This window comes from Paramormyrops kingsleyae, chromosome 2, assembly GCF_048594095.1.
Source record: "Paramormyrops kingsleyae isolate MSU_618 chromosome 2, PKINGS_0.4, whole genome shotgun sequence".
NCBI lineage: Eukaryota > Metazoa > Chordata > Actinopteri > Osteoglossiformes > Mormyridae > Paramormyrops > Paramormyrops kingsleyae.
The window spans coordinates 9,477,070-9,500,173 of record NC_132798.1 but is presented as its reverse complement, the minus strand read 5'-3'; the positions used below and the strand labels follow the sequence as shown (position 1 = coordinate 9,500,173).

At 44.6% G+C, this 23,104-nt stretch overlaps 1 protein-coding gene across 4 annotated transcripts; it reads left to right on the top strand.

The window, feature by feature from the left end:
• The first annotated feature begins 5,117 nt into the window (after nt 1-5,117).
• LOC111833710 (hemicentin-2) lies at nt 5,118-22,531 on the top strand. Of its 4 annotated transcripts, XM_072705065.1 has the most exons (23): nt 5,118-5,244; nt 5,704-5,894; nt 8,201-8,476; nt 8,600-8,751; nt 9,386-9,539; nt 9,631-9,820; nt 9,939-10,033; nt 10,202-10,388; nt 11,006-11,103; nt 11,537-11,690; nt 12,019-12,137; nt 12,587-12,748; nt 12,873-12,986; nt 13,483-13,520; nt 13,870-14,008; nt 14,210-14,311; nt 16,491-18,780; nt 19,033-19,398; nt 20,342-20,499; nt 20,610-20,679; nt 20,774-20,957; nt 21,055-21,433; nt 21,547-22,531. In XM_072705065.1, the coding sequence occupies exons 2-23, from the start codon at nt 5,789-5,791 to the stop codon at nt 21,564-21,566; spliced, it is 5,553 nt and encodes a 1,850-aa protein (XP_072561166.1). In that variant the 5' UTR covers nt 5,118-5,244; nt 5,704-5,788; the 3' UTR covers nt 21,567-22,531. The 4 variants fall into 4 exon arrangements, with proteins under 4 accessions (XP_072561166.1, XP_072561159.1, XP_072561171.1 ...); XM_072705058.1 differs by having other exon boundaries at nt 16,491-19,398; XM_072705062.1 differs by having other exon boundaries at nt 5,119-5,244; nt 5,825-5,894; nt 16,491-19,398.
• The last annotated feature ends 573 nt before the right edge of the window (nt 22,532-23,104 follow it).

The window sequence follows — 23,104 nt, the reverse complement described above, 5'->3', positions numbered from 1 at the left end:
GGAGTAAGTGAGTGGGAACTATAATTTATAATCGCTTGGTAAAAAAAACCCCAATAACTTCTTTAGAAGCCAAACTGAACTGGATAGGCGCCCAGACGGCGGTCATTGCTAGCGGAGCACAGCAGCTGGTCCTCAACTGCAGCTTTTCCTCCAGTGTTGTCATAGTAACGAGTTTGAGCGACCGTGCACATGAGAGTGAGTCTTGTGTTTCATCTTGCACTTTCAAAATGGAACGTTCACTTGAATAAAGGTCTGTTTATGCAATGCCTCAATTTGTCTTCACGCGCCGAGTAACTTTGAATATTTTAACGACTGATTATTCTAGGTAAAATCATTTGATATGTGATCTGTAAAAAAAAAAAAGATACAAAAATGTATCGGTTTGGAAAATACAGCATACTGAAAATTATACACGGTTTCGGGAGCAGACCATGAGGCGCTTATTTCAATGTTTTGTTTGGGTAAGCATAATTTATTGAACTTGTCCTGGAGCGTTGAAAACAGGAAGGGGAGAAGTTCTTGAAGTTGTTTTTCTGCAGTGTGCAGAGCCAACTGGGGTGAGGGGAGGGGACCCAGAATTGCATGAGTATACAAGGCCCAATTATTGTTATTTTTCTATGCACTTTATAGCAATAAGCTGGTGACAGCATTTATCCTCTTTGGATGCCCCCCCTTTTACGGTTGGCCCCCTGTGCCCCTCCCATGTCGCTCTGCCTCCCCCAAGCCTCTTCCCTGAAGATAATCTGTGACCATGGCTGTTATTCTGTCTCCTCACTCTCAAGTAAACTAAACCGTTTTTACCCAGACCTGATTTCCGCTGAGTGTGCATCGGGCCTGCATGGATGGCACTTTATAACCTACTGTCCAAAAGAAGTTAAAGCTCATATTAAAGATTTGTAAATCTTTACGATTTCCCAGAACCTCTGAGCCTTCATGGAACATAAAATCTGCAACATACAGTCATTTTAGCATTTTAAAAAACCGTCTGCAAACCAGATTCAACTCTCGGCTTTGACAAATCTGTGCGTTTGACATCGCAAACTGGCAGTATTGGCAAATTCGGCTTTTATTCACGTACTGAAGATGGCCTTCACGTGCGAACGCCGCGCCGCTCATGTGCAAATCTACATTTGATTGTCCTGGATTTCTCTGGCAAAAAAAAAAGTCAATTTACATTTGTAAAGACTTGGTGCAGGTAAACTGGAACAAGACTGTCCAGCTGTTGATAAAATCCCCACCCTTGAAAGGGCTGAGCAGCCCCTAGACGACACAATGACATGTAAATCAATGCATTGTGTGAAGCCGTTCAGCGAGGCTCCTCTTTATTCTTGTTTTTTTTCCTCCTCTTGTATAAAGACTGGAAATCGCTGCTCTTGATCTACGAAGGGCAGTGTTTTTCCCCATTTCGGCCACATCCCCAAATACTGCGGTTTCATTGTTACGATTTTCATTCTGTGGCTCATATATAGTCAAGCTGAAATATTAATAAACCTGAAAAGACTTGATTTTCTCTCTCCATCTCTTGGGGAGGGACATGTGTGAAGTGTGTGTCAGATCTGTGGACCTCTGACAGGCTTTTACATAAGGAAACTGTGCTTGTATCGTTTACCTAATTTCCAGATTTCTTCCATAATTGGAGATATAGAAAAAAGCCAAATAGCCTACTACCTTCACATTTTCATAAGCTGTGGATATCGTTGGAATTTAAATTCATGGTGCATGTGACTGAACTTGGATTTAAGCATAGTTATTGAGAACATGCCAGAAGAGGATTTCTGCCCTATGGTGACGCGTTACTTTCCAGCTTCCATTAGCTTTTCCTACAGTGGAAACAGACACATTAGTGGCTTTTAAGGCACATGACGCATTAGCCTGTCATTACTCATCTATAGATTTCTGGCTGAGGGTCTGCCACATTGCTAACTGACATAGCTACCCATCCCAGACAGCCTCAATAACATTTAGCTACATGGGAGTATTATTAACTGAGGTGTGCAGGTATATAACAGCTTATATCGCATGTAAATTCACCAGAAATAGTCCTATAGTATAACTTCAGTAGGTCTGCGATCATGATCTTTGGGGCTACGACTCAAATTCTGTGGTTGTGATTGCTAATTGCTAAATAAATGAAAGGCAGGTGGGTACAGCCCAGGATCCAGCCCAGTCTGAATCGCTCAGCATATGTTTATGAGTCAAAGGCCACAGCAATCTTAAAAATGGCCCCTCTCCAAGCAGGACTGTATTTCCTGCATTCGGCAACATGAAGTTAAACATAGCTAATCATGGCAGTGTTTGACATAGAGTGATTGTGCTAAGTGTCGGGTGGCTGCCTCGTGGTACGAACGGAAAACAGTGTGTCAGTTGTGTTCACGGTTTTCAGCATAATTCAATATTGAAGCACATGTTCAAAAAAGAAACTCGTGAATCTGCTGCACATTTCAGGTCCACTTTATGCAGTGATGCTCACTCACCTTTCACTCCAATAGAGTTTCGGGTAATTAGTGCTCTTCACAGTTTGCCTGAATGGGGTGGCATTTCCGAGCCGGTGGGGGGCAATTTTAATGGCTTGGTCGCTTTCCAGGGCTTGAGGAACATGGAGTAGCTGGGGTTTTTTCAAAAATTGCTAAGAATTCTAACCAAACCTACCAATTTCTCCCCCAAGCAACCCCAGCCAGCCATCAAGTGTTATAAAATATGTCTAACACTGGAAACTGGGTAATGTATTTCCTATTTCCCCATCAGATTCTGTGTGTGTATTTATAATAATAAAATTGATCATTTGGAATTAATTTCAGCAGTACATTTCTAGTTACTTTTACACTTATGTGTAGTGAAACAGTGAGCTGTGGAAACAAAATGTATTTTACATTACAAAAAGTCTAGACACAGGTTTCAGATAGAGATTATTTCCACAGGTAATGTAACGTTTCTGAGTGACTCAGCACAGGTTTATTGTGGGTGGTCCTCAAGCAGCGATGATGGCCTGGTCTGTGGTTCATTCAGACAGACACCCAGACCACTCACACCTACGGACAACTTAGTAACTCCAGCTCACCTTAACATGTTTTTGCAAACTGGAGGACCCACATAGGGCAGATCATCATCTCCACAGAGAACTAGGGAAGAGATCCCGGTTTCCAGAGGTGTGTGATGACCCACTATGCTGATTTTTTTATTGTTGGTAATATTTTTCCTACATTTTAATAAGACCAGTTTAATTCTTTTTTTCCTGCCATGAAAAATGGACAAAAAAAGAACATTTTCTTAGAACAAGTTATGATATGTGTTATGGCAGGTTTTTATGCATTTTAGGGATAATGTTGGTGATTATTTTATAGTTCTCATAAATAGTATAGTAAATGAATATTATTTCATTCAGGTTTATATGAAGTGTGGAAGTATTTGTCAAAATAAGATGGGTTTTATCTGTATTGAATTTAAAATCAGCATTACCCAATTAGAGTGAACCCACAAAATGAGTAACTGTGATGCAAATTACTCCTGGATTATTTTACAATAGTCATGCTCTCAAATCTAGCGACCTTTCAGTCAGAAGTCCAGGTCCTTGATGGGCGACGTGCCTCATAATGGCTTAAATGAGCTGATGCATCATCGATAATGAGCTACTCAGCGGCCTCCTGACACCAGGCCGGCACGGCCGCCAAAACAAACACGCACCTCCATCTCCTCATCCGCTTCCGCCGCGCCGGCGGGCTCTGCACCCCAAAGGATGAGTCACAGCCTCGAGGGCCGCTTCCCAGCCCCTGCGTGGCTCTCTCTCTCTCTCTCTCTTTCTCTCCCTCCCTCCATTGACCCCCAAGTCTGCCTCCTTCCCAGCTGTCTCACATGCAAATTCTGGGTCATCATATCTGCTGGGTTTTCTCCTATTTCCTTAGTTATTGGACTGACTGGGTGCCATGCTGCTTCTGTTAATTTAAACCAGAGTCTACACTATACCAACTCTGTATGCTGGTGAGCAGCTCATTTAATTAATTCAATTAATTAATCAAGCAATTAAACACACATTTGGAGTGATCTGCAGAATATTTCAGGTAAAGATACCTTAAATGCATGTGATATAATGCATATGTGATAATCAGGCTTTGGTATCCATTCATACGTGCATATACTATATTTTAAATCATTAAACTTAAAGCATTTAAAATTAACTTTCAAAGTGAATGGAAGGTCAGAAAAAAGTGGCAAATAAGAAAAATCCATCCACCCATCCAGCCACCCATCCTTCTTCCATAACTGCTTATCCAGTATATGATTCCAGGGAACTTGAGGCGTGAGACACACTGGATGAGGCATGATGTGTGAGACACACTGGATGAGGTGTGAGATGAGGGACACCCTGGATGAGGCATGAGGTGGGGGACACTCTGGATGAGGCCTGATGTGTGAGACACACTGGATGAGGTATGAGGTGGGGGACACTCTGGATGAGGCATGATGTGTCAGACACACTGGATGAGGTATGAGGTGGGGGACACCCTGGATGAGGCCTGATGTGTGAGACACCCTGGATGAGGCCTGATGTGTGAGACACACTGGATGAGGTATGAGGTGGGGGACACTCTGGATGAGGCCTGATGTGTGAGACACACTGGATGAGGTATGAGGTGGGGGACACTCTGGATGAGGCATGATGTGTGAGACACACTGGATGAGGTGTGAGATGAGGGACACTCTGGATGAGGCCTGATGTGTGAGACACACTGGATGAGGTATGAGGCATGAGACAATGGATGAGGCACAAGGCGGGGGACACACTAGATGGGATGGGGGAACGTTTGGTATTCTCTGTTTCAAAAAACAGGTGCACATTTCTCCCTGGTTTTCTGTCCAGCAGACATTCACTCGTGCCACTCGGAGCTGACCCTTCGTATGTCTCTGTACATGTTGATGGAGAGCGCAGTGGGGGGGGGCACAGCGGGGGGGGCTGCTCGACTCATTATCGCCGGCTGCTTCACCGCGGTCAGGACTGCCGGCGCTTCAGAAACAGCACTGGAGTGGCCGGACCTTAAATGGACATCGCAGGCATGAAAGGGCAGGCGGCCGTGACAGGGGGGCTCCCGCTCTGGGCTTGCCCCCCCACTACAAAGCCCGGTCGTCCTTTTCATCTGACCAGCATTCAGAGAAAGAAGGGCAGCGGGGACGGCACTGTCACACGGCAGGTGCGGTGGGACCTGCGGAGAGACCGCGGGGCCGTCACCGGGAAGAGGGGGCGATATCGAGGTGAGACCAGCTCCTCGGGACGTGCAGCGAGTCGCCGTCTTTACTGTGCGGCACGTTTCTCTCCATCAGGTCAATTCGGATTAAACCCCGAAAAGCGAAATTCTCACTGTCTGTCCCAAAACAAGCTGCAATGAGTGATACTGTATCTTAGTTATTATGTGTATCGCAAGTAAACTTGTTTCTTATTGTCGCTACTGTAACAAGGTGCCCATTATTCCATTATGCTTTCAGGCAGCGGCCACCATTTCAATTATTATTATGATTTATAATTAAAATTCATGGTGGTCACGCTGAATGATAAAAATATTCCTGAAGCATTTTTTGCATTCACTGTGCTATGGTTGAACAGTGATTGATTCAGGAGATTTTTTTTAAAGACACAGATTTATGATTTACTGCTTTACCCAGACATTTTTTTTTTTAATTTTCTGGGCTGACGGCAGTACTGGTGTTTTCCAGCTTGCTGGCTCATTTGCTTAGATGAAGGCACTTTTTCTGGGTGACCTCTCATGCCCACGGGCTGCTGCTGGGACAGGCTATCAGGATGATCTCTCTCCTCACCTCTTTGGGCCTCGAGCAGATGCTGGGATGCCTGAGGGCCGCGGTGCTGACCTGCTTCCTCTGGATGCACCTGCCGGCGACGGAACTCTGTGAGTTTGTGAGGCTGCACGTCCTCCACAGCACGTAGTAAAACCCTGCAGAGCAGAATCAACTCTCTCTGCATCAAAATCTTTCTGTTAAACAGAAAGGCCAGAATAAAAATGTTCATACTCCTAAATTTTCAGACTAAAGGATATTTTTCAGTGTCCTAGTTAAACTTGGCGTGTGAATTTCTGCAATTACAACAAAGAATCTGTGACAGTTTTGAATATTATATATCTGAACTAATATAAACAATACAATAAGTTCATTAATAATAATAGAAGCATTACTACTTTCAAGGTATTGCACATAAATGTAATTTCCAGGAATGCATCCAAACACACCCTAGTGCCCGCAGAGTCCTGTATTTGACAGGTAATTGCTGGCCTTGCTTTCCTAATTTGGTCACATACTAATTCAGCTAGTTTCAATGTAACAAAAGGCTTTTAAGTCCCCTTCAGAAGCTCCATAGCAACCAGCAGCTTGGGTCTAGGGTCTGTTTGGAGTGTGGAGCTTCATGCTGGTTGCTGTAGCCCTGCGCTGTTTGGCATGTTGGCTTCTCTCTACCACTCAACTTCTTATCATTTTCTTGTCTTTCTGTCTTGGATACAAATAATCATGAGCAAAACAGTCACATGATTCATCTGCCAAACATAATACATGACTGGTGTGTGAATGAATTGTGTGTGAGTGACTGGTGTGTGAGTGAATGGTGTGTGAGTGACTGGTGTGTGAGTGAATGGTGTGTGAGTGACTGGTGTGTGAGTGACTGGTGTGTGAGTGAATGGTGTGTGAGTGACTGGTGTGTGAATGAATGGTGTGTGACTGACTGGTGTGTGAGTGAATGGTGTGTGACTGACTGGTGTGTGAGTGAATGGTGTGTGAATGGATGGAAAATACAGGCCATCTATGGCATATTCATTTCAAGGAGGCAGATGAGCTACAACTGGGAGAGTTGGGGGGAGGGGGGGTTAGTGGTCAGGCTTGGCTGGTAATACTCCCCCTGGCACATTTTATCGGGAACTTCCAGCCAGCTATTTTTATCACCACTGAATAACAGAAGCACAGATACTGCGCATCATTCCTGGGTCCCAGGGAGCTGCTGTTGATTTGCTAGAGACTCCTGGGCCTTCTGGGAGAGCTGGGGAGTTTGCATATTATGCTGGAAAAGCAACGATTTGTAATCTGCTGAGATGGTACTACTAGAGGCATGACACCAACTGTATGTAACCTGATCACCGCAACAGACAAAAGAGATTAAACGAATTCATCTGGCATAGCAGAACATGCCAAGATGTTGAAATTTATTTATTTATTGGATTTATTGAGCAAGGACAGCACAAAAGACATGTGAAAACAATGCAACCGTTGTTTTGTACGGAGGTTTTCTAGCCAAAGGCTAATTTGCAAACCTAGTCCTTGGTTGGACTTTTAAGAACAGACAATAACAGCAATTATCGAGTCACACACACACACACACTCACTCACACTCAAGAAATTAGTATAAATTCAGTAATATAACTAATATGAAACATCAGTGTTCACAGATTTGCTTTTGTTTCAGCCATTTTTTCATCTGGGAGTTGAAGACCCTAACATTCGTTAACATTTTTATTGCTGATGGTAAATTATTCCAGATCTGAGGTGCTTTAAATGAGAACGAGGATTGACCAAATGATGTTTTGTATTTTGCTGGTTTACAGTCTCCATTTGCTGCTCCTCTTGTTGGAGCTCCTGTGCTGCTGGCTTTTACAATCATTCTGCTCACCAACTCTGGGACAAGGCCATTGAGGCATTTGAATGTCAGTTCAACTTTCAAATAGTCCAACTTTCTCCTTAGCTTGAGAATATGAAGGCACCACAGTAAGAAGCTCTTATATAATCAATGTGCTTCGACACACTCAATACCTATAAATATCTGCAACCGTCAGTCTGTAGTTTCTGAGGAAAACTTTCTTGGCAAAGTTTAATGAGACTTGGGAATAACTAAGCAAATCATCTTTGCAACTCACTGATTGTAAAATGACGGCAAGGCTAAGGAATCCCTTTTGTGTAGCTGATATTAAACCTGATTATTTTAATGGCAGAGTGGAATCTACAACCACCATCTTTGTGTTTTACGGTCTTACAGGACACATTTGGGCCAAAGGCAGATAAACTATCAGTGCAATGTCATTATTTCTGGTTAGATTGTGTGGTTTTAATATGTGAGTTAAACAGAAGCTCAGGTCATATGAACACCTGACACAAGGCTTCATCTCTGTTAGCTTCTCTCCTGTACCTTGATAGTAACTGCCTCCTGCTGGTGGTTCAGCCTTCACAGCTCCACCAGAAGATCTTGTGGGTTTGCCAGATGGGCCGCTTGTGCTGCCTTGCCCAGTGTACAGCCCCAACCAGAAGGGGGCAGAAACGGTGCACTGGGAGCGTGGTTCTGGAAGTTCCCTCCCAGGTCCTGAAGAACGGATTCACCAGCTGTCCAATGGATCACTTTTCTTTTCCCGCCTGTTGGAGGGAGACTTTGGGATCTACTTATGCCAAGTCCAAGATGGTACTGATCGCATCAGAGCTACTGTCAGGGTGAAAAAGGCGGGTATGTGCCACATAAAGTCCGTTCACGCTCACAAAACCGCACGCAGAAACGTGCTTCTGCTCATGCGCTCAGCCAATCACATGCAGACTCAGACCCACTGATTTCTCCTTCGTGTTTGAGCAGGTATGGAGGCTGTCTTCTTCAGCCCCAAGTCGCAGCTAGTGCCTGAGGGTGACAGTGTGTTCCTGCAGTGCATCTCGGGGGACAGCCGGCCCCCTGCCCACATCACCTGGGAGAAGGATGGCTCGCCCGTGACCAAGGGGAATCAGATACAGGTATAGCAGCAGTCAGGAGCCTCGGACTGGCATGGATACCCTGGCAGATTCTGGGGGCCCTGCACCTTATAGGGACCCCAAAGCCTACTGTCGGGGACACCCCCCGATTGCCAAAATCTACCGACAGTGGTCTTTATTTCTTCAGCAGGGGACCCAAGGTGACATTTTGTCTGGGGCCACATAATATCTGACCCCTGGCACCAATCCTTCATATAATCATTAAAACATCGTTATTTATACTTTAAATCTCTATTTTCTAACATGAGCTTTTCCACTCTTATGTTTTGTCAATTTTTTTTTCCAGTGGTATGTTCATTTTACATAATTGTATTTTTCATGCGTAATTTTCATTTGCCGTTCTACGTTTTTATGAATTGCCTGTGTATGAATGAGTTTGCGCCTGCCTGTGCCCTGTGATGGACTCGGGTCCTGCCCAGGGTTAATCCCAGCCGTGTGCCCTGTGCTGCCTTGGCATGAGCTCTAGGTCTCTGCATCACCCTGTTTAACCTGACAATGTTTAGCCTTATGTGTTATGGTATCCTACCAGTCAGTGTATACTTCATCCATGTGTTGCTGACTATTGGTTTTCATGCATATTCACTGTGTTTGTGGGTCTGTGTACATTCGTCTCCAGGGTCAATATGGAGGGGGCAGTCATCTAAAGACAACAGGCACATTATACCTTGCAGATGTATCAAAGGATGATGAGGGGGAATATATCTGTGTTACCCACAATCCTTTGCTAAGTATACGATTGCAGAGTGCTGCGGCAACATTGACAGTGCAAGGTGGGAGAAGTCAGATTTCTGCATATATACATTTATGTAATGATTCATTTATCTTTATTTACTTATTTTATGTATCATATATTCATCACAGCGCATCATGCTACACCAAAGATCATCAAAGGTCCAGAAAACATCACTGTTGCTACAGACACAGAAGCATCTCTGCACTGTGCCATCCAGGGCTTTCCCCTACCCATGGTGCACTGGTTCAAGAACAGCGTACCCTTGCAGAATGACTCTCGCTGGAGCTTCAGTAACAGTGGTCAGCTCCTTGTCTTCAGGTGGGGAAAGGCGATTGGCATGGTCACTCAATGTGCATTGACTTTGGTTCCCATAATAACTCGGTGTGCTTGCTGGATATTTAGCTAGGCTGCCCACTTTGCAAACTCTCTCTTTCAGCAAAGTGTCTGAGGAAGATGAGGGCTTCTACCACTGCGAAGCGCGAGGTCTGAAGACCTCAGTGAGGTCACAGCCAGCTTATCTCCAGACAGCAGGTTTGGAGGAAACCGCCCAAACACACCTGCCCTTTTCCCCACCGCCCAAGGGCACAGACTGGCAGCACGTACAAAGCAGACCCTTCTTTCAGCAAGCAGGAAGCCGCGGACCTCTTGGTGACAAACTGCACTGGTTGTCGCTGTAAGTTGCCGTCACTCTCTCGGCAGAAATGGAGTGGAGCTTCATGCAGCAGCCCGTTAACACGACGGCACAGGCGGGAGACTCGGTCACGCTCATTTGCAAACCTCCACGTAGCCGCCCCCCTGCACGCATCACCTGGTTTAAAAATGCCCGCCCGCTTACCCAGAAGCCGCACTTCAGCCAGCTGCCCAGCGGAGACCTGCTCTTCCACAGGTGCGTCACTGGCTGGTAACCATGGGGATTGGTGATGGTAAAAACAAAATCACCAGTGCTTGCATAATATATCTTCATTGTTCTTTTTTGGCATCTTTTGGTGATTTTTTTTTTTTTGGGGGCGGGGCACAAGCAGTAATAGAGGGGTTGACATGGTGTTATAGTGGTTAAAACTGTTGCCTCACACCTCTAAGACCAGGGTTCAAGTCCTTGCCATGGGTCTGTGTATAAGGAGCTTGCATGTTCAGCCTGTGTCATTGTGGGATTTCCTTCGAATAAACCGGTTTTCCACCATAGTCCAAAAACAAGTTGAATTGGAGATTCCAAATTGCCCAGAGGTGTGTATGAATGTGTGATTGGTTGGTGACCCATCCTGGATTATTCCCTGCCTTGCCCCTGTACTTCCAGGATAGGCTCCAGACCCCCACAACCCTGTATATAATAAATGGACATATTTCACGTCTCAAAAAATGTAACAGCAATAAAAAAATGCGATTCATTCATTGCTTTCCAACCACACATCCTGCTCTTATTTACCAGAACATTGAGATATATTATTCTGTTCTGCAGTTGCCTCTTTTTACAGTCTGCTGAGTGATGGTGCTGCTCTCCTCCAGGTTACAGGAGGCCGACAGAGGATCCTACTTCTGCCGCGCGTCCAACAGCCTCCTGCCCCGGGCCGTGTCCTCGAGGAAGGCTTATCTGAATGTGCAGGGTATGTCTCCTTACTAACACCCAGCTCATTACCACCAGGGTCATGCGTTTGGCTTTCTGATTTACGCTCACGCAAGGATCCTTACGGCAAATCTATATTATTCTATTATAAAGCTAAAATTAGCTGCATCAAAAGCATTGGAGTAGTTTGCAAACCTTACAGACTATTTACAAGGTAATAAAACTGATACATTTATGTAAATGTGTGTGTGTGTGTGTGTCTGTGTGTGTGTGCAGACTTGTCTTAAATTGAAAATCTCACTCCAGCCGCCTGACCAATGTTGGTGGCACTGTAACGCTCAGCTCATTAACACTCATCCCCCGCCACTCCTGGTGCCCCGCACTGTGCCACCCCCTCCCTGACTGAATGCTGGACACATGCTGATGCTCCCAACAGTCATTAGAGCACTTTCTGGCACTGTCATTCCCGAAAGCCCCACCCTCCGTGATGCTGTGGCCCAAGTTGGTGACTGCAGTGCTGGGTTCGAGAGTGACGCTCCATTGCCAAGTGTCCGGATATCCACTGCCGAGGATCACATGGTCAAAGCAGGGTCGGTCGGTGCAAACGGGCGGGAGAGTCACTCTCGGGTGAGATCATTGTCACATATTTGACATCTGCCTCTAAAGTGCATCAAATGCAGTGCACCAGATGCAGTGCACCAAATGCAGTGCACCAGATGCAGCCCTCCATGTGATGTCATTTGGACCAATGGAGTCTAAATGAGAAAATATTATGAACAAGTGACCAAAGCAATTAAAATCTTATATTGTGACATTTTGTTCATTTTGTTAGACTATAACTGGCTTTAATTTGAGCAGCATAGTGATGAGTAGCTGTATCTTAAATAGTCCTTCAGACGTCCTTGTGAGGCTGACACTAGGGGGCTCCCTCTTTCACCACCTCTTGTGTCTGCAGGATAAGCAACGCCACGCTGTACTTTTCGTCGGTGAAAGCGTATGACGAAGGCTCCTACACGTGTCACGCTACGAACACCATCGGCCGGGCTCAGGGCACAGCCTCTGTGCGTGTAGCAGGTGTGTAACCAGCCCCAGACCCCAAAGAGGCCCCCTCAGGGATCCCCTGGTTCATCTCCCATATTCACACACTAGGAGTGAGCTTTTTGTATCTCTGGGCAAATAAGATTTGTGGTTTTAAGCAAAATTATTTTAATAAATAGAGATCAGTTTGCAAATTTGATGGCCTGCAGTGTGCATACATGGAGTCACCAAATTACCTATAGGTGTACAGGAGTATGCCCTGTAATGGACTGGCACCCCATCCTCAGTTATTCCCTGCCTTCTGCTTGGACCCTCTGTGACCCAGAAATGGATGGGAGGAGGTTCATGTAACATTTTCATCTGACCACTAGGGGGTGTAATTGCACCCCGGTAAATTCCTATGGATATAACCATAGATTGAAAATCATAAGCTTGTAGAGTTTCCATCACTGTCCCCTTCACTTCTTCCCTGTCTCCCCATTTAGTCTCCCCAGTCATTATTTCCTTCCCGAGGGAGGTGCGCAGCTCTGTGGGGGTCTCTGTAGTGCTACCATGCCAGGCCGTGGGGAGCTCGCCCATGAGGTACACATGGAACCAAGGGCCAGGCCACACCCCCATCTCCTCCTCGTCACGCATCCGCGTGGATGGTGAGTGAGCACGGGTGGAGGAGAGGGAGAGTGTGCATGTGGCGTGTGAGCTGTTGGTTGGGTATGTAACACCTACATCTATCCATGGCTGTGCCTTGTCTGGGTATGTGTGTGATCTCCATAGAGGACGGGATGCTGAATATCACCAGGCTAGAGCGGGCCGATGCGGGGGAGTACCACTGCATTGCTGAAAACGTGGCGGGATGGGATCGGAGGACAGCCAACATAATCGTGCTTGGTGTGTATGAGTTCCATACTCACCCTCTATAGACTTACCCACAAGTATAGGCAGTTCTAGACCCTATGTTTTGTCCCTACCCCCCCTGAAAGAACTATTTAGCAATCTGTCCCATATTGTCATACACATTTTGTACCCCTCATTTGACTAATTTTATTATGAAGAATGAGAACCCCCCCCCCATCTTCTTGGTAGGGGACCCTGGAAGTGGTGCCCAATATTTTTCCAGGAGGCTTCACCCCCCTTCAGGATCAAATCCTAGAGTTTCCCCTACCTACAAGTCCTGGAAATATAATCATGCACACAAGAGCAATACAGACATATTTAGTCATCACTGTATCTGTGCACATTATGAGGAAAAGTCCCTGTGACTCTGACCAAGGAAAGTGGTAGGGAGATGGGTGGCTGGTTACTTTATGTTCTCACATGCATGCACACATGTTCACCTGAGTACGGAGCTGTATTAGAGCTAATCATACTCCTCTATTGTTTAAAGCTGAAGAAGATGCCACTGAGAGAGGCATAGTGTCTACAGTAGGTATTGTCGTCGTTTATTTTCATGTCCATTCTACATTAATTGTGTCCTTTCTTGGTTTGTGTCATAGTGCTCAGCAAAATTTTCTTGTTTTCTGCAACTTCACTTTCCTCTGATATTAGCTTGTCTCTTTTTGCTAGATAATGTAGTGTAGGGGTCTCCAACTCCGGTCCTGGAGAGCTACTGTCCATTAGGTTTTCTATCCTACCTGACCTCTGATGAGCCACACCTGTTCTCGGGTAAAGACCAGGGCAGTAGGTCTCCAGGACTGGAGTTGGGGACCTCTGGTTTGGTGTTAATTGTAACTTCATGATTTTTACTTGCCAAAAATGTTCTAATTGTCTTTAGGCTACCCTCATGGGGTGTACACCCTTCCAGAGCTTGCTCTCTAATTATAAATGTCAGCAGAACATGAATATCAGCACTTCAACTGGCAGGACTTTGGCTGACCGTATGCTGGTGAATGGAAGCCTTCCAGAGGTCACAAGTATGTGAAATTAGTCCTTTAAATTCTGTCAGCGCCGGTCAACCTATTAGGTTTTGCAAGCCAGTTGCACTTCGTCTCTGGTAGGGGGTGCCGGCGGTGAATCTTGCTAGGGCACTACATGGGCTTTGAGTGGTATTGCATTCTGTGATGTAGATCAGTTACATTTTTCTCATATATATCTGTAATAACTGCAATCACCAGCAAGAGGCACGAAGACAGCAGGTAGCATCAAGATACACAACTCTTCGGAGTCACCTGGTTTCCGATCCAGCAGGCTTACTCCAGAAGATATATGGAGCGTAGGTATGTATGGACGAAAGAACATGCATGTCATTCTTAATTTAGCCACTGGATGGTGCTAATGCACTAAAATACGATCTTCGCAGGTGGTAAAGTTTTCCATCGAAGAGATCGTCTTAAATATTTGAATGAAAAAACTGAAATGTGCTTTCTCAGGTTTCTGATGAATGGTGGTTTTCTGACCTTTGCAGCAAAATTGTGGAGTGCTTTTTAAATATTCAGGATACGTCTGCCGAAAGATCTTAAAATAAAGCAAATAATTTTCATTGAAATGTTTATATGAAGATAATTTGATTGAAGCTAAGTGGTTCAGTAATTTCATTCTCCTCTAGGTAGGATATGTTCTTCGGATGTTTTTAATTTGTCAAAATGAAAGCAGTGTAGCATGTATCTATATAAGGGAAGAGACCAGTTTGTTCTACGCACCAAGAACAATTATACATTAATGTTTATATACTACATCTCAATGACTCCAGTGCACATTTCATATCTGCTTAGTCATATTAAATGTAAATATCATGATTGATATTATATACTTCACCATGTTTCTTTTCTGTTTGTAACCTTGCATGTGAATTTGTGCATAAGTTAAATATATAGCGTTTCAAATGTTGCACTCTGTGTCATGTCATTTAAAAAATGCTATCATCTCTTTTGACAAGATAACGTAGTGAAAATTGTAACTTCGTGTACAGCTTAACATTACCCCATGTTCTGTTATATCCTCCTGAGACCCAAGGAAAAAAATGTCCTTCAATTTTAGGTTATTTGTCTTTGGGGGAAATAAGACATCTTACAATTGAGATTTTTTTCAAATTTTTATTTTTAATTTCACAGCATGTCCTCTTTAGTGCACAACAGGAATAAATATGTTTCCTTACATCAGTGAAAAGATAGATGCAAAAACAAAATGTCCACTACAATGGACATAAATGAATGGGTGGGGTCTCATATGGCTTTGGCAGTTGGGTGTCACACATTAAGTGGAGCAAGTCTAAAAACGCCTACATGTTCTCCTCTGAAAACAGAAAATGACATGAATCTTTATCTTAGGTAATAGAGAGACACATAATGACAAATTTTACAACTGAAACTGAAGTAGGTTTAGCCAATAGAATGAAATGATTAAGCAGTCATATATCAACAATGTGTCATTCTGGCTCTGCTTCTTGAGCTGCCTCTCAGCCTGCTGGGTTACAATAATTCGTATATGCTGTGGGGATCTCGCTCGCTGTAACCCCCCCCCCCCCCCCACCCTTTTTAAAGAATTTAGATGAATCAGACCAGAATGGCAAAATATTGACATCTGTGTACTTTAATTGTCATTCATAGAACTTGGTCTCAGTCTTATGTGTTCAGTGAAAATGTCATAGCAGAATTCTGATATTCCCAGAAATTCAGAAGGTCTTACACTTAGTTTATCTGGCCTGGTTTTATACTGACAGAACTCAGACGAGCCCAATTATCCTACACAAGGGTCATATGATAGGACAGTTTCTGGGCCCTGACATCCACTCTTTTTCAAATGTGGTTTTGCCTGAATCATTTGCATAAATCAACAGATCAGTGGGATGTAGTAGTTTTACCCAAATGATTTACCTAAACCAAGAGATTACTGGCTTTGCTCTTTTTTTACTAGCGTGAAACAGTGAGCGGCTGAAACACTCAGTGGTTTCGCACTTAGCACACAATCAGCATTCTCCCACGCGGTATAGAAATGACAGATAATTTGTCCTCCTCTGTAAAGAAAAATACTCAGTATCCGTGTATCATAAATAATTATCTGTAAGACACCACATGGAGAACTCTGTCTAAGCAAGGATCTGTAGACAAATTTAGGTCAATTCTAGGAACTGAGACTGCTTAACTGTTTAAGAAGATTTTCTGTATCGATGAAGAATTTGAGATTTGTTTTGCACTCGGATTTGGTGTTAATGCGATACATATTGTATCTCAATGTGCGTGTATAGTACTTTATAGATGATATCCATCCATCCATCCATCCATCCAATCATTTTCTGTAATCGCTTGTCCTGTTCAGCGGTAAGGAGCCTATTCTGAAGGCTACAGTTGTGAGATTATAGATTATATGTAGTTCAAAAATCAATAAAAAAGCTTTAACTAATTGAATAAAATGCTTGATCCTACTTTCTTCTTTTATTTCTCCTTTTCTCCCCCCCAGTACGGCCTAGGGATATCACTGACCGCCCTGCACAAGGCCCTGCATCATCTTCTGGTTTTGTGTGGATACCTGCTATCCTTTCAGAAAGCGCAACAGCACAAGTGACACAGAGGGACAGGCGTGTCCGTGCCACCCCAGTTTTCTCCCCTGGTTCAGAACAAGCCCTTGTGTATGAAAAGACTGCAAGTCAGATGACTCTAGGGCTGTCTGAATTGGGTAGAGGCCATTTTGCACCAGGCCTGCCCCCTTCCTTTCATCTTCAGCCAGCTGAGCTTCAAACTCCTCCCTCTGAGGTGTACTCTCCACCTGCCTTTTCACACTCAAGGTCGACGAAGAATCAAATTCCTCCCACTTTCCGCTACTCTTCACCCAATTTCTTTCATTCAACACTCCATGATAATCAATCCCCTCCCTCTTACCAACACACTCCACCCACCACCTTTCAATCTCTTTCAACTGAGAATCAAACTCCTCCCCCTGACTTATATTCTCCACCCACCACCTTTCAATCTCATTCAACTGAGGATCAAACTGAGAATCAAACTCCTCCCTCTGACCTATATTCTCCACCCACCACCTTTCAGTCTCATCCAACTGAGAATCAAACTCCTCCCCCTGACTTATATTCTCCACCCACCACCTTTCAATCTCATTCAACTGAGGATCAAACTGAGAATCAAACTCCTCCCCCTGACTTATATTCTCCACCCACCACCTTTCAATCTCATCCAACTGAGAATCAAACTCCTCCCCCTAACTTATATTCTCCACCCACCGCCGTTCAATCCCTTTCACCCGAGAATCAAACTCCTCCCCCTAACTTATATTCTCCACCCACCGCCTTTCAATCCCTTTCAACCGAGAATCAAACTCCTCCCCCTGACTTATATTCTCCACCCACCGCCTTTCAATCCCTTTCAACCGAGAATCAAACTCCTCCCCCTGATTTATATTCTCCACCCACCACCTTTCAATCTCGTTCAAACGAGAATCAAACTCCTCCCCCTGACTTATATTCTCCACCCACCACCTTTCAATCTCTTTCAACCGAGAATCAAACTCCTCCCCCTGACTTATATTCTCCACCCACCACCTTTCAATCTCTTTCAACCGAGAATCAAACTCCTCCCCCTGACTTATATTCTCCACCCACCACCTTTCAATCTCTTTCAACCGAGAATCAAACTCCTCCCCCTGACTTATATTCTCCACCCACCACCTTTCAATCTCTTTCAACCGAGAATCAAACTCCTCCCCCTGATTTATATTCTCCACCCACCACCTTTCAATCCCTTTCATCCAAAGATCAAACTTCTCTCCCTGACTTATATTCTCCACCCACCACCTTTCAATCTCTTTCAACCGAGAATCAAACTCCTCCCCCTGACTTATATTCTCCACCCACCACCTTTCAATCTCTTTCAACCGAGAATCAAACTCCTCCCCCTGACTTATATTCTCCACCCACCACCTTTCAATCTCTTTCAACCGAGAATCAAACTCCTCCCCCTGACTTATATTCTCCACCCACCACCTTTCAATCTCTTTCAACCGAGAATCAAACTCCTCCCCCTGACTTATATTCTCCACCCACCACCTTTCAATCTCTTTCAACTGAGAATCAAACTCCTCCCCCTGATTTATATTCTCCACCCACCACCTTTCAATCTCTTTCAACCGAGAATCAAACTCCTCCCCCTGATTTATATTCTCCATCCACCACCTTTCAATCCCTTTCATCTAAAGATCAAACGTCTCCCCCTGATTTATATTCTCCACCCACCACCTTTCAATCTCGTTCAAACGAGAATCAAACTCCTCCTCTTGACTTATATTCTCCACCCACCACCTTTCAATCCCTTTCATCCAAAGATCAAACTTCTCTCCCTGACTTATATTCTCCACCCACCACCTTTCAATCTCTTTCAACTGAGAATCAAACTCCTCCCCCTGACTTATACTCTCCACCCACCACCTTTCAATCTCTTTCAACTGAGAATCAAACTCCTCCCCCTGATTTATATTTTCCACCCACCACCTTTCAATCTCTTTCAACCGAGAATCAAACTCCTCCCCCTGACTTATATTCTCCACCCACCACCTTTCAATCTCTTTCAACCGAGAATCAAACTCCTCCCCCTGATTTATATTCTCCACCCACCACCTTTCAATCTCTTTCAACCGAGAATCAAACTCCTCCCCCTGACTTATATTCTCCACCCACCACCTTTCAATCTCTTTCAACCGAGAATCAAACTCCTCCCCCTGATTTATATTCTCCACCCACCACCTTTCAATCCCTTTCATCTAAAGATCAAACTTCTCCCCCTGATTTATATTCTCCACCCACCACCTTTCAATCTCGTTCAAACGAGAATCAAACTCCTCCCCCTGACTTATACTCTCCACCCACCACCTTTCAATCTCTTTCAACTGAGAATCAAACTCCTCCCCCTGATTTATATTCTCCACCCACCACCTTTCAATCCCTTTCATCCAAAGATCAAACTTCTCTCCCTGACTTATACTCTCCACCCACCACCTTTCAATCTCTTTCAACCGAGAATCAAACTCCTCCCCCTGATTTATATTCTCCACCCACCAGCTTTCAGTTTCAATCCCCGGAAGCATCCCCTGATTACTTATACATCCCACACGTTAACCTCCTTTCCTTGGCTCCTGGCCTTCACACATCACATCCTGTAGCTCCAACACAGTCTACCAAACCTCTTACCACATCCATAGGTCCAGTTCTATCCCGGAAAGATGACATAATTTCCACAGTACCCAAACTGCAGGACTGGAACCGACCTACTAGACCTGATAAGCCCAGCAATACAGAACTCACAGAGTGGCCCAGGAAGAATACGTCCCAGGCTCCCATGAGAACCAGTGATGACACTGCAAGGTTAGCTTTACACGGGCAGGGGCGTTGATAGAGATTTTGGGCCCCATGAAGGCATATTGGGCCCCCCAGTCCTGACCAATCCAATTATTTTTCAAATCTTCTAGGCCCCCTGTCACTCAGGGGCCATTGGAATCGTCCTAACTTTCCCCCACCTTACGGTGCCCCTGTACACAGACACATGTTGTTTGGGCCTTAAATGTCTTTCATTTTACCATTAAGTACAGAGTATATTACAAACATTCTGTTATAATTAACATCATTATGTTGTACACCGTGGAGCCAAAATATTGTGATGCAAATAATCTCATAAAAACAGTGCATTTAAAAATCTGAGGCATGTAAGATATATGCCAACTTTTGGTAGTCGCAGTGGTATGGAGAAGGAATGACTTTTGACAAGGGCCAAATCATTATGGCCAGGCAACTATGTCAGAGCATCTCTGAAATGGAGATTGCCTACTGACAGTGGTCTCAGGAGAGAAGACCACGATTCGCTGGCAGGATGTGGGGCATCCAAGTCTTCGGTAGTGAAAGAAAATGTTTAAAGCTATTTATTTGGTCAGAAAGTAGGAGAGGTCTTGAACTAGTTAAGCTAAAACACTTTTACAGATATTGTAGTTTTACACCATATATATACACACAGTATGTCTGTGTTCTATATTTATGTATGTGTTAAAATGCAAATTTAAGAATGTGTTAAAAACAACATGTGTCCCAGAAGAAATGCTAAAGTGTAATTTTTGTCATGAAGGCTGCCAAGGTCATAATGCAAGTGAAATTAAAAGATAACACTCACCATGTGAACATGCTGCATTCTCAGAACTAAATGATGCATGATCTGCACTGTGGTCTGAAGAATCAGCCAAAGTCAAATCAAGATGCAGATAATGAGCTCTGACACCAGTGCAGACTTTCAGTATCATCCACCCTCCCTCCTCCACAGGGTGAAGCAACACCATCCTCTGTCTTGGTTTCCTGCCCTCGAAAAGCACGACATCCCCATAGTGGTTGGAGTGGGCGTGTCCCTCACCTTCATCTTCATCACCATGGCGTTCTACTCCCTGGTACAGAAGAATGACCCTGCTCTCGCAGGACGTGGAGGTGAGGTCATCGTTTGTGGTTTTTGCCGTATTTGCTTTGCCACTAAAGCTAGACAAATAGGCAACAGCGAGAGCTCAGATGTCTGACATATGTGAGAAATTCCCCCACAGCTCAGAGGGGCTTGGGTGCCCCTTGCAGGCGTGGTGGCCGTCTGGAGATAAGAAGGACATATGAGAACAGGTTGCTGTAAATACTATTAATTGACAAAATTAATTTTGTTTTGTATAATCGGGTTCCTCCCTCCGGTCACGTTACTGCATCTGCCGTGCCACAGGGCGTTTGAAGATGATGATTTTGTTGCTGTCATCGAGCAAAGCCCTGACGCATTTGGAACAAGAGCCCCCCTGCCCACACCTGGTGCTAAAACGGGGATGACGGAGTCTCCAGGCGAGACCCAGCCGGCCCCCGCCTCCCCTGTCCCAGCACAGCTGGACACTGAACATCGGAACGAGCTGCAGGTTTGTGCGGGAGGCCCGGGGAGGGGGGCCCTTCTGTGCGATTGAGCCATCAGTTTTGTGACAGAGGGAAGAGTAATTGCATAACTTCCTGAATCAGATGGTGTGCCGATCGGAAAGAGAGAAACACCCCCCTTCGCCCCAGCCCAACATGCGGCTGGGTGATTCTGAGCACTGGAGGCCGTGCCCGGACCCCCTTCCCCTGCCCGCCAGCCCCAAGCCATTGCGGGAGGATGGGCTTCACACATCTCTCACCCTGCAGACCTCCGAGGCTTTCACCACACCAGTCAGCCATAGTGTCAACATTTCACATGCCTCTGGGCCCCTGCTACTTTCCCACTGCATCTCCATGGGCGTCACCACAGTTGCGGTGGATGTCCATTTCTACCCCTCAGCCCCCACCCCGCCACCCCCTCCCCCAGGCTCTCGACTGGCTGACAGCCCAGAATCTGACCGGGTTACTCCCAGCATGCAGTGCGGTGAGTGTGAAGATGAATATGCAAAATGACAAGTGTTACACCGACTGAATAACTGTAGTTTGGCAGGCCAGTTTATTAGCTCATCTGTTTCTTGCCTGTTGTCATGGCTGCAGAGCATCGAGTGTGTTTGTAAAGAAGAGCAAGAATTAAGATACTGGGTGAAGAATGAAGATAACAGGTGAAGAAAAGCAAGCCTTCATGAAGACAGATGAAGAAGGACCTCTGTACATCCCTGGCAGCAAAGGCCACAATATATGCTTGGCATTGAGAAAACATGCTTGGCGGGAACGTGTATTTTGTGTATTATGAAAATACTTATGAATATTGTTTAATTTGTTTAATAGAGATTCTAGTTTTATCTGAATACAAACTATGAAATGTTGTTAAATAATTTGTTTTCATTAGGATGCTAAGACTTCCTGAATGATGTAGCTGGTGCCTTTAATTAGAGTAGCAATAGCAGTTTTTATGTGTGATCCTAGTTGTTTTTTGCGAAGCTTTTGCGCCTTGACTTTTACTGTTAAAAGTATCTAAAAAGCTGACTGTTAATTCTCACACTCCAACCAAAGGGACATGCATACTAACGGACCTCGCAGTCACAAATCATCAGTGTTACTGGTACAGACTGTTACTACTGCGTCTGAGGGAGGGATAGAATTCTCTGGGTTTGGAAGCTCTGACCCCGAGTTTAGATTACTGGGGGGTTAGGGAGGCTCTGAATAATGAGAGGAAGATCCCACACACAGGTGTAAAAATTAATGGAAAGACACTTGGAAACAGAAGGACCTCTGAGGATCATATTTTGAAGATGATACCTTTGCACATAAAGCAGGAGAGGAATTTAGCAATGTTGTTTTGCATACCTTTTAGAATATTTGACATATGATATACTCGTAGGCTGTGGGGAACAGGATTGAATCTAGCATAGATTGTATGTTAAAAATATGTTGATGGTTAAAAATATATACCAAAGCAGAATAAGGAAGCCTCACAATTTTGTAATCCAACTGTACATCTACATTCCAAATTTTGTAGGAAATAAATGTGAATCTCACTAGTGATTGATTTGCCCAATAAACAGACTTCCAGCACATTAAATACTTTTCAGTCTAACATTTCAATTAATAAAAGTCAATTTAGTCACCGTCTGCAACAAACACTTAACTTGGCTATTTGCCTGCTTTATGATACATCACTGTACAGTAACTAAGCCTTTTAGAGACTAATTAATGTAAAGGTTCTAAGCGCATTAAGGTATATAATACTTGTCATTCTTCTCATTTTCCCAAACCTCCAGCATGGCTCAAAGACAGCTGGTTAATGCTGCTTTGCATCTTTCACTTGGCCTTTGTGTTTGTGACGCATCCTTACCTGGAGTGGACTAAACAGGCTGTAGGCTTACTGTGACCATGCTTTGGATAAATGGTTATTCTTCATTTCTTTTATGCATCTTGGAATTTCACCTGCCAATTCCCTGGAACTTATTGCTAAGGTACGTATTTCAAGACAAGGACCACTTCACTGTGCTAGGTGCTGACCTTCTGCTATACTTCATCCATCCATCCATGAACGGTCACTGGGGTCCAGAGGCTATCCCAGAACCAGCAAGAACGATGCAGGGAATAACATATTACAGCCCCTCCCCCCCATGACATCCATCAGAGCTTGGTC

Bases quoted from the DNA above. Each gene is read 5' to 3' on its own strand.
- LOC111833710 (XM_072705058.1), top strand. From the start codon at position 5,789: ATGATCTCTCTCCTCACCTCTTTGGGCCTCGAGCAGATGCTGGGATGC. The intron at 9,821-9,938 runs GTGGGGAAAGGC...TCTCTCTTTCAG, and splicing joins GGTCAGCTCCTTGTCTTCAG to CAAAGTGTCTGAGGAAGATG. The intron at 11,691-12,018 runs GTGAGATCATTG...TTGTGTCTGCAG, and splicing joins GGCGGGAGAGTCACTCTCGG to GATAAGCAACGCCACGCTGT.